At 54.5% G+C, this 15,855-nt stretch overlaps 2 protein-coding genes and 1 pseudogene across 3 annotated transcripts in view; 1 reads left to right on the forward strand and 2 right to left on the reverse strand.

Moving 5' to 3' along the window:
- The window catches only part of LOC306816838 (IgGFc-binding protein-like), a 156,519-nt gene that overhangs the window by 102,457 nt on the left and 38,207 nt on the right, over nucleotides 1-15,855 (forward strand). The window lies entirely within an intron of this gene.
- Nucleotides 952-5,397, reverse strand: LOC306816828 (cytochrome P450 4F3-like; annotated as a pseudogene). Its single transcript, XR_013777891.1, has 12 exons — nucleotides 5,171-5,397; nucleotides 4,742-4,886; nucleotides 4,303-4,356; nucleotides 3,860-3,987; nucleotides 3,391-3,521; nucleotides 2,678-2,945; nucleotides 2,309-2,375; nucleotides 2,105-2,234; nucleotides 1,901-2,043; nucleotides 1,752-1,816; nucleotides 1,593-1,675; nucleotides 952-1,493 (listed from the first exon to the last, which is right to left on the reverse strand). The product of XR_013777891.1 is annotated as a cytochrome P450 4F3-like (transcript).
- Nucleotides 10,806-13,599, reverse strand: LOC306816841 (uncharacterized protein). Its single transcript, XM_079333291.1, has 3 exons — nucleotides 13,483-13,599; nucleotides 12,621-12,699; nucleotides 10,806-12,499 (listed from the first exon to the last, which is right to left on the reverse strand). Exons 2-3 carry the CDS (start codon nucleotides 12,670-12,672, stop codon nucleotides 10,893-10,895), a joined length of 1,659 nt encoding a protein of 552 aa, XP_079189417.1. The 5' UTR covers nucleotides 12,673-12,699; nucleotides 13,483-13,599; the 3' UTR covers nucleotides 10,806-10,892.

Below are 15,855 nucleotides of genomic sequence, written 5' to 3' on the forward strand. Positions count from 1 at the left end.
GATTGTCCACCAGAAGATCCACACCGGGGAGAGGCCCTATGAGTGTTCTGAGTGTGGGAAGAGGTTTCAGAGGAGATGGAGTCTGCTAAAGCATCAGCAGATTCACGTAGAGGAGAGGAGAGGCCCTTCTGCTTCCCCTAGTGCAGGAAGAGCTTTAAGAAAAACTCCACCCTCGTCACCCACCAGCGGATCCACGCCAGGGAGAGCCCTAACAGTGTCCCCAGTGTGGGAAGAGCTTCTCCCAGAACTCTGCCATGACCCAGCACCAATGGGGGCACTGGTAAGGGAAGCTCTGTGAGTTCCCCGCGTGTGGGAAGAGGTTCCTGTGCTGCTCCAGCTCCATCTCCTCTGTTGGACCCTGTTGGATGCTCCCCAGTGATCCATAGTCCTGGTGATCCATGTTGGGAACGCACCTGGCTTGTGGTCTCCACATCTTCCTGGCTCACCGTGGGCACCTGGACTCAGCAGGCCAAAAATCCATTGGGATGCAGACTGACATGAGAATTTCATTTGGGACAGCGGATTTTACTTTCCACCTCAAAAAATTGCACTTTTGTATCCCATAATTTGTTCTGGCAGCGTCAAGTAGTACTGGATGGGCCTTGAGATCTTCACCAACCTAAACCATTACATGATTCTACTTCTGTCTGGGCCACAGGCATCTTCCACAGCCAAATAGCAATGGACTGGGGCAGAAAACCAAGATTTTGGGGACAATGGAGTGGAAAGTCATCTAAAAACGGTTCTTTTTACCTGCCGAAGCCCATGCATACCCAGCCAGCATGAACAGGTAAATGCTTTTATTTGGGCCCTGATTTTCTTTAATTTTTCTTCATCCCTTCACCCAACATTGGGGTAAAAATAAAGACATTGAACTAAGGCATGGACGTGGACATTGTGGGTGGGGACATGGTGGGCACGGGAACATGGATATGCACACAGACATGGGTATGGACATAGACATGGACATGGACCTGGATATGCATATGGACATGGACTTGGATATGGACATGGGCAGGGCTGTGGATGGAGATATCAGGCTTGGTGGGGGTCACAGACATAGATGGTGACATGGGGGAATGTGGTCGTGGATGGTGACATGGGGGTATGGCCAGGGATGGTCACAAGTGGCCTAGGGGACAAGTCCATGGATGGACACATCCACACCATGACGTGTCCCATGACCAAGGAGAACACATCCCCACCACCACCACGATGTTGTCCCCTTCACGCTACCGTTGATTCCCTGCTCCTCCCCTGGGTGTGACACCTGCCTGGCGGGATGTCCCCATGTTCTGGTGACCCGTGTCCCTCAGGCCACTCCCACCAGTGGCTCCAGCAGCAGCCAGAGCCCGTCCTCAGCTCACAGGATCAGCTCGGGCTTGCGGCGCGGGGGTGGCCTCGCTGTGTCCCTCCGCAGCACGAACCGGGACAGTGTCAGTGCCACCACCACCTTCATCTCAGCCATGGCAAAGCTCTGCCCAATGCAGTTCCTGCCACCACATCCCCATTGTCACTGTCACCCCACTGTGAGCCCAGCCAGGGATGGGGGTGGCACTTGGGGACACTCCTGTCCCCACCCCACCACGTACCTGGGGCCAGCAGAGAAGGGAATGAAGGAGGACGGAGACCGTCCCTTGCTGTTCTCTGGGCTGAACCTCAGGGGATTGAACACCTGGGGTGACAGTGACACTGTGAGGACGCAGCTGTCACCACCATGGTGACAGGGACACCTCGCAGGGTGGCACTACCTCAGGCTCGGGCCAGAGCTCTGGGTTGTGGTGGGTCCCGTAGATGCTCATCAGGCAGATGACCCCTGGTGGGATGGGAATGGCCACTTTAGGGACAGCAGGTGACAGCAGTGGGTGGTGACACTGGGGACACACTAGCCACGCCATACCTTTGGGGATGACACGGCCGTCACGCAGGGGGACGTCCTCGGTGCAGCGCCGGGACACGGCAGTGACAGGAGGGTGCAGCCGCAGGCTCTCCTTGATGCACATGGTGGTGAAGGGCAGCTGGGACAGGTCCTCCCAGGGGACAAGCAGGAGTGACACCGTGTTCCCTGACCACACAGCCAGGGGTAGCCCTGGGGACATCTCACCATTCAATGTCTGCAGTGTCCCGGCCAGCTAGGAGCTACTGGACCTCTCGGCGGCACCGCTCCTGGTGCTCAGGGTGGCCAGCAAGGTTATAGAAGAGCCATGCCAGGCCACTGGCCATGGTGTCATGGCCTGTGGGGACATGGGATGAGTGAGGGGACACTGGAGTGGCTCTGCCCCAGTGGCACCTGGGAGCTCGTGCTCACCCTCAAACATGAAGGTGTCAGCCTCGGCCGCGATGTCCTCGTCTGACAGGGTGTGGCCGTCCTCGTCCTGCGGTGATCAAGGTAAGCCATGGGCCACCTGGGGCCACCGGTCTATGGCCAAATCCCTTTCATGGCCACCACCCTACAGGCACCACTATCCCACTGGCTACCAGCTCTATGGTCAATGCTGTCAATGGCCACCACTGTTCCCTGTGGCCACCGGTCTATGGCCAATCCTTCCATAGCCACCACCACCCCCTTGACCACCATCCTCCATGGCCACCACCCTATTGCCACCATCATCTCCCCATGGCCACCACCACCCTCTCAACCACCTCCATGTCCCCCTGACCACCACCCCACGCCCACCTTGGTGAGCAGCAGGAGGTCGATGAAGTCCATGCTGCATCCCCGGTGGCCATTCAGCCAGGGCTGGTGGCCCAGGCGGGCGAGGTCGCGGCGCCGGCGCTGCACCACGTCAGCGGTGAAGGCGTGGACAGTGGCGCAGGCGCGGGCGAAGCGCCGGCTATCAGAGGAGAGCCTGTACAGCCACCATGGGTGGAGAAGTGGCTGGAGCTGGCGCCGGACCACCAATGAGCTCAGCTCCAGGATGGCCTGGATGTACTCGCTGGGCCGCCTGCGGGAACCGGGGACACTGAGGGACATTGGGGCCACCAGCAAGCAGAGATCATGGCAGGGCCTTGGGGCCACCAGCATGGCCAACAGAGACCATGGCAGGGCCATTGGGGCCACCAGCATGGCCAACAGAGACAATGGCAGGGCCTTGGGGACACCAGCATGGCCAACAGAGACAATGGCAGGGCCTTGGGGCCACCAGCATGGCCAACAGAGACCATGGCAGGGCCTTGGGGACACCAGCATGGCCAACAGGAACCATTGCAGGGTCACCATAGCCCCCAGAATGGCGAATGGGGACATTGGCAGGGTCACATGGCCACAGGATGGCCAGTGGGGACTATGGTGGGGCTTGTGCAGTCACCATAGACACCAGATGGCCAACAGAGACGATGGTGGGGTCACTATGGCCCCCAGGATGGCCAGTGGAGACAGGTGGCACTCACTCCTGGCAGTGGCTCTCATGGCTGAAGATGCACTTCTGGAGCGTGTCCAGGGTGAGGAGGCTCAGGGACTGCAGCACCTCCATCTCCAGTGGCCCCCCAGCAGCGGCCGCTGCTGCTGCCCCCCACTTGTCCTGGGGGGATGGATGGGGTCAGGGACTGAACAGGGACTGGGGCAGGGGATAAATTGAGGGGTGGGACAGGGTGGTAGAGGGGCAAGAATTGGGGTGGGGGTGTGGGACAGGGATGTGGTGATGAACAAGAGGTGGAGTTGGGCTTGGGGGCTGGTTTGGGGTATGGGACAGGACAGGATTTGGAGTTTAGGACAGGACCCAGGGTGCAACAGTGGATGCAGGACACAATTTTGTGTGCAGGACTCAGAGTTTGGGATGCCGGTAAGAGTTTGGGATGCAGGTCAGGATTTGGGGTGTAGGTCAGGATTTGGGGTGCAGTGGGGACTTGGATCTCTCACGAGCAGCACGTGGGTGCTCTGGTTGAAGATTCCCAGGTAAGCCCGGAGAACATCCCCGTGGAAGGCAGGGGTCAGGAGCCGCCGGTGCCGCGCCCAGCGCTGCCCACTGCTCAGCAGCAGCCCCTCCCCTGGGGAGGGAACAGCGGGGTCGGCCCAAGGCACCCAGGGGATGTCCTGCCCTCCGCTGCCCTTGTGACACACCCGGGTACATCCTGGGGGCACCCAGAGTGTGTCAGGGTCACCCACTGCCCCTGTGACACACCCGGATCCACTGCGGGTGCCCAATGGTTCTGTCCCCAAAACTTGCTGTGTCCTCCCGTGTGACACCTGGATCCATCAGGGGCACCCAGGGCTGCTGTCCCCACCCGTGTGACACCCGGAGGTGCTGTCCCTACCCGTGTGACACCCAGAAGTGCTGTCCCCACCCAACCCCCTCCACTTACCAAGCCAGGGCTTGAGGAAGGCTTAGAAAGTTTTATCCTTGGGGGCCACGAAAGCTGCAACACACAAGGATGGGGTGGGCAGGGATTCACTGGGGTGGGGACACTGGAGTCCCCTGGGTGGGGACACTGGGATGAGGCACCATGTCTGCACCCCTTAACCCACAGTGGGGACCCTCTCCCAGCACCCACAGCCAACTGAACATGAGGGTTGTGGGACAACCAGAGGCTGGACAGGGTGACACCTTTGGCTGGCCTTAGGGAACCTCAGGGACAGGTTGGTGGCCACTCTGGGGTGGTGTTTGGCTTGGCCATGGTGACACCTCTGGGGACCTGTGGGGTTGGGCTGGTGGCCACTGCCTGGGCACTGCCAGGTCTCTGTGCCAGGTGCAGTGACACCCATGGGTGGCCCTGGGGACCCATCTGGTGTCTCGTGTCCTACCTGAGGCACTGAGGAGTGGCCGAAGGGTGCTGGGGTGGAAGAGGCGCAGGACGGGCAGCCAGGGAAGTCCCCACCAGAGGCAGCCATGACGGTACCAGGCCACCAAGACACCCACCTGCTGCAGGCCCTGCTCTGTGCTCTGGCCCTGGGGACAACAAACAGGGGACATGTGTGTCATTGGGGACATGCACAAGCTTGGGGACACGTGTGCCCTCAGGGCACTGCCAGCCTTGGGGACAAGTGTGTCTGTCCCCACTGTCCCTTTGTCGGTGCCATCACCCTGTCCTCACTGTCCTCCCAAGTGCCACTACCCCAATCATTCCTTCTGTTCCATCACAGGTGTCACCACCCTGTCCCCATTGTTTCTTTGCAGGTGCCTCCAGCCTTGATCCCGCTGTCCCCGCAGGTGCCACCATCCTGTCCCCTCACCATGCCAGTGTGTCCCAGCAACGAATTGCGCCATGGCGGGGTGGGGAATTTGTTCAGCTGGCGACAAGTGGCCCGGAATCGGGTGACAGCCAGCAGCGCATCCCAGAGCCACCGCAGCAGCAGGGCCACCAAGAAGGTGCCCAGGGCCACCACGGCCAGGGAACCCAGCGCGGCGGCCACCGCCATGGAGCCGCTCCTGGGGACAGGCTGGGGACAGGACAAGGGTCGGGCGGGGCGGTGTCACCCGCGGGTCACGCGGTGGCCCCGCGCTGGGTGTCACCGCATCCGGCTTTTGTCCCAGTGCGCGTCCTGGTGACATCGTGTCCCCGCTCCTGCCCCGGTGTGTCCCTGTCTCCCTGTGTGTGTCCTTGCCCCCCACCCTGTCCCCCCCACCTGTGTGTCCCTGTCCCTCTGTGTGTCCCTGTCCGCTCCGAGTGTCCCCATCCCCCTCTCCCCCGTGTGACCCTGCTCCCTTCCGTGCGTCCCTGTCCCTCCCCGTGTGTCCCCATCCCCCTCTCCCCCGTGTGACCCTGCTCCCTTCCGTGCGTCCCTGTCCCTTCCCGTGTGTCCCCCATCCCCCTCTCCCCGTGTGACCCTGCTCCCTTCCGTGCGTCCCTGTCCGCTCCGAGTGTCCCCATCCCCCTCTCCCCCGTGTGACCCTGCTCCCTTCCGTGCGTCCCTGTCCGCTCCGAGTGTCCATCCCCCTCTCCCCCGTGTGACCCTGCTCCCTTCCGTGCGTCCCTGTCCGCTCCGAGTGTCCCCATCCCCCTCTCCCCCGTGTGACCCTGCTCCCTTCCGTGCGTCCCTGTCCCTCCCCGTGTGTCCCCTGCTCCTGCCCCCCCCGCGGGATCAAAGTCCCCGAGGTCCCGGGGCCGTGTCCCGTCGGATGTCCCCGTGTCCCACAGGGAGTCCCCGTGTCCCATAGTGTTATAAGTACATATTACATTATTGGCTTTTCGCAAATATTAAAATGAATGCTATGTGTATAGTGTTGGAAAACTTTGCTGGGTGAATATAGTTTCTTTTTGTTCTGATATTAACAAAAATTAGAAATAACAGTGTGATACATATCTATTTTTCTTGGACTATAACATAGTGATGTAAAGCTTTTGTTCATGTAACTAACTCGAGAGAATGGTAAAAGGATAATCGGGATTTTCTTCACAATCTTGGATTAATCCATCTGGATGAAGACGGGTGACAACACCAGAACTCCAGGGAAGGAATTAATTGATTTCCATTATCAGGGAGTGCGCTGACAAGGAGACAAAGAGAGGGGAAAATAAAAAAAAAAAGTTGTTTTACAGATTGGGAGGTTGAGGGGGCGGGGTGATTTGAATAATGCATGAAGGTCTATGAATATGCAACAGGTTGATGCATTTAACAAAGTGTTTTCTGAGTTAGTGTGTGCTTTTTGCTAAATGTCAAGCACCCGGCCGTTATAACCTTTTGCTTTATTCTTTGTCTCTTCTTGTCCTTTATTAAACCTTTTAAAATTTACCAGGAAAGTGTTTTAGCACACATGTTCCCGTGGCTGTTCCTTGCACTGAGCATCTGTGTCTGTCCCGGCACAGACAGGGGCACCCAATGACACCCCACAGCACCCCACGACTCTTTGACCTCTGGTTTTGTGTCCTTTCTCCTTGACTTGGGTCTTTTCTGCCTCTTTTGGATCCTTTAACCCTGTTTGGGGTCCTTTCCTCTTTTTCTGGCTCATTTTCCCCCATTTTGGGTTCTTTCCCCAGTTTTATGTGCATTGTTCAGATTTTGATCCTTTCCCATAATTTTGGGTGCCCTCCCCCTGGCTTTGATGCATTTTTGGGTGTCTGTGCCCCTCAACCCCATCCCCAATATGCCCCCACCCCCTGCCCACCCCTGTCTCCCCTGGCATCCCCACGGGTGTCCCCCATGCCACATGGACTCTGTGACAGACACCAGGGTGTCCCTCGAGTCCCCTGGGGTGGCTCCCCTGTCACCACCATGGCACTGGGGCAGGCACTCAGGGTCTGCAGCAGCCTGGAGTGGCAGGCAGTGCTGGGTGAGCACCCCCGGGACCCCCTCGGGGCCACAGTGCCAGGCAGGGGCAGCTCCTGACCGAGCTCCTCTGCCACGGGGTGGGTGTCCCAGTGGGGCTGGTGGGAGGGGGCTCGGGGTGGTGCTGGGGCTGACTGTGCCCTGTGCTGTGCTCCAGGGTCATGTCCCCTGTCCTGTGCCCTGTGCCATCTCATGCCACACTTCACACCATGCCCCATGCCATGCCCCAGGCCCCACACCAAGCTGTGCATGGCTGCCTCGTTCTGTCATTGTTCCCATTACTGCATCCTTCTTGCTGTTGCTCCAGGGTTAAAATCCTCAGCTCCCTCCAGGACTGGTGTGACATTGCCCAGCCCTGGGCCTTGCTGATGGCTGCCCTTGTCCCCCAGGATGGGGGGGTGACACTGGCACACATCTGGCACACATCTGGCACACAGCTGTTATCGGGGCTGGCACCCGACTGTGACCAGGGTGGGACTGGATAAGTGCTTGGAATCATGGCTGGGAAATGAGCCTGGGAACTGGGACTGGGGCTGGGCAGTGGGGCTGGACACGAGGACTGGGCAGTGACACGGGGACTGGACAGTTGGACTGGACAGCTGGGATGGGCACTGAGGCTGGACACAGGCACTGGGCACTGGCACTGGACATCAGCACCGGGGCTGGACACTGGGAATGGACACCCAGAACTGGGCACTGAGGCTGGACACTAAGGCTGGATACTGGGGCTGGGCATCAGCACTGGACACTGAACCAGGAGCAGGATGAACCCCTCTGTCCCTTAGTCCCCCTGAACCCCCCTTTGCCTACCCAAAGCTTGGCTGCACCAGATCCCAGCAGGATTTGGCACCTTTGGGGGATGTTTCCCAGGGAAAGAGGGGTGGTCTGGGGGTACTGGCTGTGCTGGCTCTGGCCCTCTCCAGACCCAGATGGGAGGATGCCCTGGGGGGCTGCAAGAAGCCCTAAAATGAGACTCCACTCCCCAACCTCCCAGTTCATCAATCTCAAGCTGGGCACCCCCTACCCATGACTCCCTCCCCCGCCAGGGGTGCTGGTCCTGGGGGTGGCACAGACCTGTCCCTGTCCCCTCCTCCAGGGGCTGTTGTGGAAGAGGCTCCTCCTCTTCCACAGGAGAGGAAAAGTCGCAGTTCACAGTTCACAGAATTAACTGAGTTGGAAAAGACCTCTGAGATCTTCAAGTCACACCTATGACCTAACAGCACCTTATCAACTAAACCATGGCACTGAGTGCCACATCCAGTCTATTTTCATACACCTCTAGGAGTGGTGACTCTACTACCTCCCTGAGTAGCCCCTTCCAATGCCCAACCACCCTTTCAGTAAAGAATTTTTTCCTAATTTTTTCCTAGCTTAAGACTGTGTAGTCTCCTTCTGTCAGTGGTTGCCTGGGAGAAGAGAGCAGCCCCCATCTGGTTACAGCCTCCTTCCGGGGAGTTGTAGAGAGTGCTGCAGTTGTGACAGTGCTGACAGACCCGGTGGGGAGAGTTGTGGAGTAGGAGGGGTCCCAGTGACACTGCTGTCCCTGTAGTCCCTGGCTGGGGATCCCAGTGACACTGCTGTCCCTGTAGTCCCTGGTTGGGGGTCCCAGTGACACTGCTGTCCCTGTAGTCCCTGGTTGGGGGTCCCAGTGACACTGCTGTCCTTGCAGAGTCCCTGGTTGGGGATCCAAGTGACACTGCTGTCCCTGCATGGTCCCTGGTTGGGGGTCCCAGTGACACTGCTGTCCTTGCACAGTCCCTGGTTGGGGGTCCCAGTGACACTGCTGTCCCTGTAGTCCCTGGTTGGGGGTCCCAGTGACACTGCTGTCCCTTCAGGGTGCCCACCAGGCACCCCATTTGAGGTGTATGTTGGTGCTCAGGGGTCCCAGTGACATTCCTGTCCCCACCAGAGCAGTTTTGGGTCATTCTGGTGACACTGCTGTGTCTGCATGGCTCCTCTGAGTGCAGCAAGCAGGAGAGTTCCCAGCTCACAGAGCCCCACTCACAGGGACTGTGCTGCTCACCTTGCTGCAGCCAGCACAGCTCCAAGGGGCTCCTTTGTTTAGAGGGCCCCAAGGGATGGCCTTTATCACAACTAAGTTTTATCCTGGCCCCATTTTTAATTGATAGCTTTCTCTGCAAGTGTGATGTTATAAGTACATATTATATTATTGGCTTTTCACAGATATTAAAATGAATGTTGTATGTGTAACATTGGAAAACTTTGCTGTATTAATATAGTTTCTTTTAGTTCTGCTATAAACAAAACTGAAAAATAGTAGTGAGATAAATATCTACTTTTCTTGGTCTCTAACATAGTGATGAAAAAGCTTTTGTTCATGTAAGTAACTCAGAGAATGGGAAAAAGATAATTAGGAAATTCTTCACATTCTTGGATTATCCTGTCTGGATGAGCACAGGGGTGATGAACACCAGAACTCCAGGGAAGGAATTTATTGATCTCTGTTTTCAGGGAGTGTGCTGACAGGAAAGATCCACAAGGAGAAAAAAAAAAAAGGAAAAAGAAAAAAGAAAAAAAAAGTTGATTTACAGGTTGAGGAGGTGAGTTTGAATGATGCATGAAGACTTATGAATATGCAACATGTTCATGCACTTAACAAAGTGTTTTCTGTGATAGTGTGTGCCCTTGGCTGACTGTCATGCACCCAGCTGTTATAAACTTTGTTTTATTGTTTGTCTCTTATTGCCTTTTATTAAACTTTTTAAAATTTACCAGGAAAGTGAGCCGCATTTTTCACATGGTGACAAAAGCCATCCCTTGCCCTCCATGTCCACATCCATGGGATACACCTCTATGTCACCACCTGAGTCTGTCACCCACCATGCCCTATAGCTCCATCCACAGGCCTATTCATATCCATATCCATATCCATATCCATATCCATATCCATATCCATATCCATATCCATATCCATATCCATATCCATATCCATGTCCATGTCCATGTCCATATCCATATCCATATCCATATCCATATCCATGTCCATGTCCATATCCATGTCCCAGTCCCCACCATGTCCCCATCCACAACCCATAATGCCCATGTCCATGTCATAGTTCAATGTCTTTATTTTTACCCCAATGTTGGGTGAAGGGATGAAGAAAAATGAAAGAAAATCAAGGCACAAATACAAGGATTTACCTGTCCATGCTGACTGAGCATGCATGGGCTTGGGTGAGTGGCAGAACCATTTTTAGAGGCCTTTGCACTCCACTGTCTCCAAAATCTTGGTTTTCTGCCCCAGTCCATCATGATATGGCTGTGGAAGATGCCTGTGGCCCAGACAGAACTAGAATCATGGAAGCATTTAGGTTGGAAAATACCTCCAAGACCATTCAGTACTCCTTGATGCCACGAGATGAAATAATTGGATGCAAAAGCCAAAATTTTTTGGGGTGGAAGGTAAAATCCATTCTCCCAAGCCAGGAAGATGTGGAGACCACCAGCCTGGTGTGTTCCCAACAAGGATCACCTGGACCATGGATCACTAAGGCTCTGCCCAACGAGGGTCACTGGAGAGCTTCCAACGGGGTCCAACAGAGGGGATGGAGCTGGAGCAGCACAGGAACCTCTTCCCACACACAGGGCACTCACAGAGCTTCCCTTACCAGTGCCCCCATTGGTGCTGGGTCACGGCAGAGTTCTGGGAGACACACTGGGGACACTGTTAGGGGCTCTCCCTGGTGTGGATCCGCCGGTGGGTGATGAGGGTGGAGTTTTTTTTAAAGCCCTTCCCACAGTCAGGGCAGGTGAAGGGCCTCTCTTGTGTGTGAATCTGCTGATGCCTGAGCAGATGGGATTTCTGTTGAAACCTCCTCCCACACTCAGGACACTGATAGGGCTTCTCCCCAGTGTGGATCCTCTGGTGGACAATAAGGTTGCATCTCTGGCTGAAGCCCTTCCCACATTCTAAGCACTTGTAGGGGCATTCCCCAGCGTGCATTGCCTGGTGCATGATCAGGCGAGAACTGTCACGGAAGCTCTTCCCACATTCCCCACACACATAGGGTCGTACCCCAGTGTGGATCATCTGGTGGCGAGTGAGGTTGGAGCTCTTCCTGAACCCCATCCCACATTCCCCACACTTGTAGGGCTGTTCACCTGCGTGGATCATCTGGTGGCGGATCAAACTGGAGCTCAGTCTGAAGCTCTTCCCACATTCCCCACACACATACGGTCGTACCCCACTGTGGATCCTCTGGTGACGGGTGAGTTGGGTGCGCATCCTGAAGCCCATCCCACATTCCCCACACTCGTAGGGCCGTTCCCCAGTATGGATCCTCTGGTGGTAGAGCAAACTGGAGCTCTGGTTGAAGCTCTTCCCACATTCCCCACACTCGTAGGGCCGTTCCCCAGTGTGGATCCTCTGGTGGCAGATCAGGTATGAGCTGCGGCTGAAGCTCTTCCCACATTCCCCACACTCATAGGGTCGTTCCCCAGTGTGGATCCTCTGGTGGAGATTAAGGCTGTAGCTGCAGCTGAATCCCTTCCCACATTCCCCACACTCGTAGGGCCGTTCCCCGGTGTGGATCCTCTGGTGGTAGATCAAATTGGAGCTCTGGCTGAAGCTCTTCCCACATTCCCCACACTGGTAGGGCTGTTCCCCAGTGTGGGTCCTCTGATGGACGTTCAGGCTGGAGTTGCAGCTGAATCCCTTTCCACATTCCCAACACTTGTAGGGCCTTTCCCCGGTGTGCACTGTCTGGTGGCGGGTCAGGTCAGAGGTGTTTCTGCAGCCCTTCCCACATTCCCTACACTCGTAGGGCTGTTCCCCAGTGTGGATCCTCTGGTGGATGATCAGGTGGTAGCTGCAGCTGAATCCTTTCCCACATTCCCCACACTCGTAGGGCCGTTCCCCAGTGTGCACTGTCAGGTGCCTGATCAGATCTGAGGTGTCTCTGAATCCCTTCCCACATTTCCCACACTCATAGGGCTTCTCCCCAGTGTGGATCATCTGGTGCCGGACCAGGCCAGAGCTCGTGCGGAAACTCTTCCCACATTCCAAACACTGAAGGGGCTTTTTGCCATCATGAACCTGCTCATGGACCCTCAGCTCAGAGCTCTGGCCACATCTCTGGCTGCCTGCCTGGCCCAGGTTGGGTCTTTCCTCCTCGGATCCCCATGATCTGCGTTTGCAGCCCCTCCTTGTGCGGGATCTCCGCGGCTTTTCCTCCCTGTTGGATTCCTGCTCTGTGGAGCCGCTGCAAACGGCCTCTTCCACGAGGTTCTGCTGTGGGGATTTGTCCTCCCTGGTCTCCGTCCTCAGCTCCTGGTCTGGGGGGGAAGGACAAGGAGAGGATGGGATTTGCCTCTGTGCCAGAGGGAAGGAGAAGGAGATGCCCCCAATCCTCCCCAGCAGGACAGAGGGGAAAAGGGACAGTGATTTCCTCCTCACCTGCCTGGCTGTCCCGGGGCATATTCCTCTTTCTCATGGCCTTTCCCTCCATCCAGATGAGACCAGGAAATGGGAAATCCTGATCTGGGGGAAAAACAAGACGTGACTGCATTGGCCTTGAAGGTCCCACTCTCCAAGAGCAACTCTAGAATTCCCCGGGTGTCTGGTGTCCATAAAGAGCTCCGAAATACACGAAGAAGCCCAAAAACACTATCTCAGGAGTTCCCTGCTCTGTCTTCACTTTGGGGTTATGGGGGTCCCTGTTCTCAGAGCTGATGGAGGGGGGCGCATGCCTCCTGGGGATTCCCCCTCTCCCGGCTCCTGCTCAGGCACGCTGAGGGTATTTCGGGGGTCCCAGGGCTCATGCTGCTCTGACTCGGTTCCCCCCACTCCAGTCACTCAGGCCTTACTCCCACTCCACACCAGCCCTTCCAGGCTCGGGGGGCCCGCACCCCACTCATCTCCCGGCTCCACCTCCCCTCCAGGCTGCCGGGGGTCCCCCAGCTCTGCTGTCGCCCCTCTCCCCACGCCGGGGCTCCCGCCTTTCATCCCCCGCCTCTCCCGAGGATCCCCAAAACCGATGTCCCGCCCCGCCGGGACCGGGCCATCGCCACCTGGGCCCCTCCAAATCCCCCCAAGGAGCATTTACGGCTCAGCTTTGGATTCCTGCAAGAGCCAGAAACATCCCCTCCTCACATCAATAAAACAATATCTCTCCCACGGACACCCAAATACATTTGCGACTCGATTCCCGAATCTGCGAGGCACAAACACCAATCCCCATCCCCAAGAATCCGAAACCCAACCAGCCGTGCCGGAGCTGCCGCGATAGCCCCGGGCCGAGCTTCCCCTCCGCGCTCACCCGCGGGATGCAGGAATGCGATGCTGCCGGGGCCAGCGGAGCTGCGGGCTCAGCGGGCTCGCCCTGCAGCACCGCGATTCTCCGCCTGCGCCTGCTGCTCCTCTCCCGGCTCCTCCTGCTCCTCTTTTCCTCTCTCCTCCCCTTCCCCTCTCCTCCTCTTCCTCCCGCTGCTCCCCCGCTCGCATCCCGGACCCCCCTTTGCCACCCCCTGTGCCCCGCGGCCGCCGCAGCAGCGGCTGTTGGGGAGGGGGCAGCACCCCCTGAGCCTGCAGGGGAGACAGAGCAACTGAGAGTTAGGAATCGAGCATCGGGAAATGCTTTGACTAGAAGGGGGCTGACAAAACCCTATGTTTGCTGGAATTTACGGTGCTTACAAGAACAGGGGAGAGCAAGGCTGCAGGATAAGATAAAGAGCTGGGGTGGGCGAACAGGATGCAAGGACAAAGGCACCACAGGATAAGGGGGATTCTCCAGATCCCTGAACCCAGGAAAACTGGTATCAAAGTCGGGAAGATAACCCAAGGACTAAAAAGAGAATGACCAAGGTGACGAGATGAAAAGTTCAACTAACAGGAAAACTGTCTACTTCATCCCCAGACGATCCAGGAGAGCGACCAACAGGATCAGTGCGCAGCTACAAAAAGCCGTGGAGCTTATTTTAATACAAAGCAGGGACAGGCAATGTGTATGTATTAGGTGTATTGCGCAATTCTAATTTGAAGAAAAAGAATAAAAAGAGAAGTGTATGTCGTTTCTTTTAAAGTAACATAGGCTATTAAAGTGTATTTGTAATGAATAAGTTACCTACTTAATTCAATAACACACAATACAAACACCTACTAATAATGCACCAGTTACCAGGACCAACCATCTATGAAAGTTAAAAACCACAAATCAAAATCAAAATAATAGAAAAAATGAGTTTAAACCACAATCAATAACCACAGATGCTCTCTAAAAAACAAACAAAAAAATAACCACAAAAAATAAATCCTAAAATATAAAAAAAAATTATAAAACTGTTTGAAAATACATAATAAGTCTACAAATAATCAACAAGCTAATAAATTAAAAAATATATCTCCCAAACAACAAGTGTACTCTTAGCTATATACCGAACACCCAATCATTTTTGCCTTTTATTATTTGTCTCTTATTTTGTTTTATTAAACCTTTTAAAATCAACACAAAGTAAAAACCTTATTTTCCACGCTGTACACGGAGGAGTCAGCACTGAGCAAATTGTTCAGTTTGGGCTCTGCAGCTGCTGATTCCCATCCTCAGCTCTTGCCTGTTTCTTTTTCTTTGTTTTCCATTTCTCTGCCTCACATTTCTTGTTCAAATCCATGTTCAATCAAATCCGTAAGTTGTGCTCTTATGGTCTCGTTTGCACCTTCACTGGGCTCGAGGTGTCTCTCCCTGCTGGGATTGGAACCCATGGGCAGGGTCCCTTCTCACCACCATCGTTCTGGGATTCTGTCAGGGTCGCTCTTTCCTTTTCTTCTTCCCTCTGCTTTGAGCTGGGAATAGGTTGGAAAATATCCAGCATGTTATAAATCCATATTATGATACTGGCTTTTTGAAAAAATGAAAAGGAATGCTATATGTATAATGTTAAAGTAACTCTGCTATAAAGATATAGTTTTTACTTTTGCTTTTAACTATGCTTAGACATTATAGTGAAATAGCTGATATAGTCATGCTTGTGGGAATTGAACTGCCTGCTTGGTTGGGATACCATCCAATGGATGGATGATGAAGACCCCTGCTACAATCAGCACCAAGTAAGGACCAAAGCCCAGGCTGGAGGTGATAATAAGAATGGACTAAAACCACAGCCAAGAAATGTGCACACTCTAAAAAGCCAAACCAAAGGAAAAGCCATGCTAAACAGTTCTTGGAACATATAAACTACCTTGGTGGAAATTGGGAGGGGTTGTCCAAGTATCCCCAGGCATATGATATATATAATATAATATAATATAATATAATATAATATAATATAATATAATATAATATAATATAATATAATATAATATAATATAATATAATATAATATAATATAATATAATATAATATAATATAATATAATATAATATAATATAATATCTCCATTCTGGGGTTTCTCCTTTGCCCCAAGATCACCCCAGAGGGACATGAAGGTGGTTCAAACCCTGGTTTTCTCTGAAGCAGCCGAAGAGAGATTGCCGGAGACAAGGATTGTTTATTACTTCTTTTCTCAGGGACATTTTGCCTGGCCAGCAGTGGTCTGCTTAGCCTGGCATCCATGGTGGAATCTGCCTGGTGAAGGCAGGGCTTATCTTATATAGTTTGTATTATGTATTACATGTTTACAAAATTTTCCCAATACAA

The sequence above is a fragment of the Erithacus rubecula genome, assembly GCF_903797595.1.
Source record: "Erithacus rubecula genome assembly, contig: scaffold_90_arrow_ctg1, whole genome shotgun sequence".
In the NCBI taxonomy this organism is placed as follows: domain Eukaryota; kingdom Metazoa; phylum Chordata; class Aves; order Passeriformes; family Muscicapidae; genus Erithacus; species Erithacus rubecula.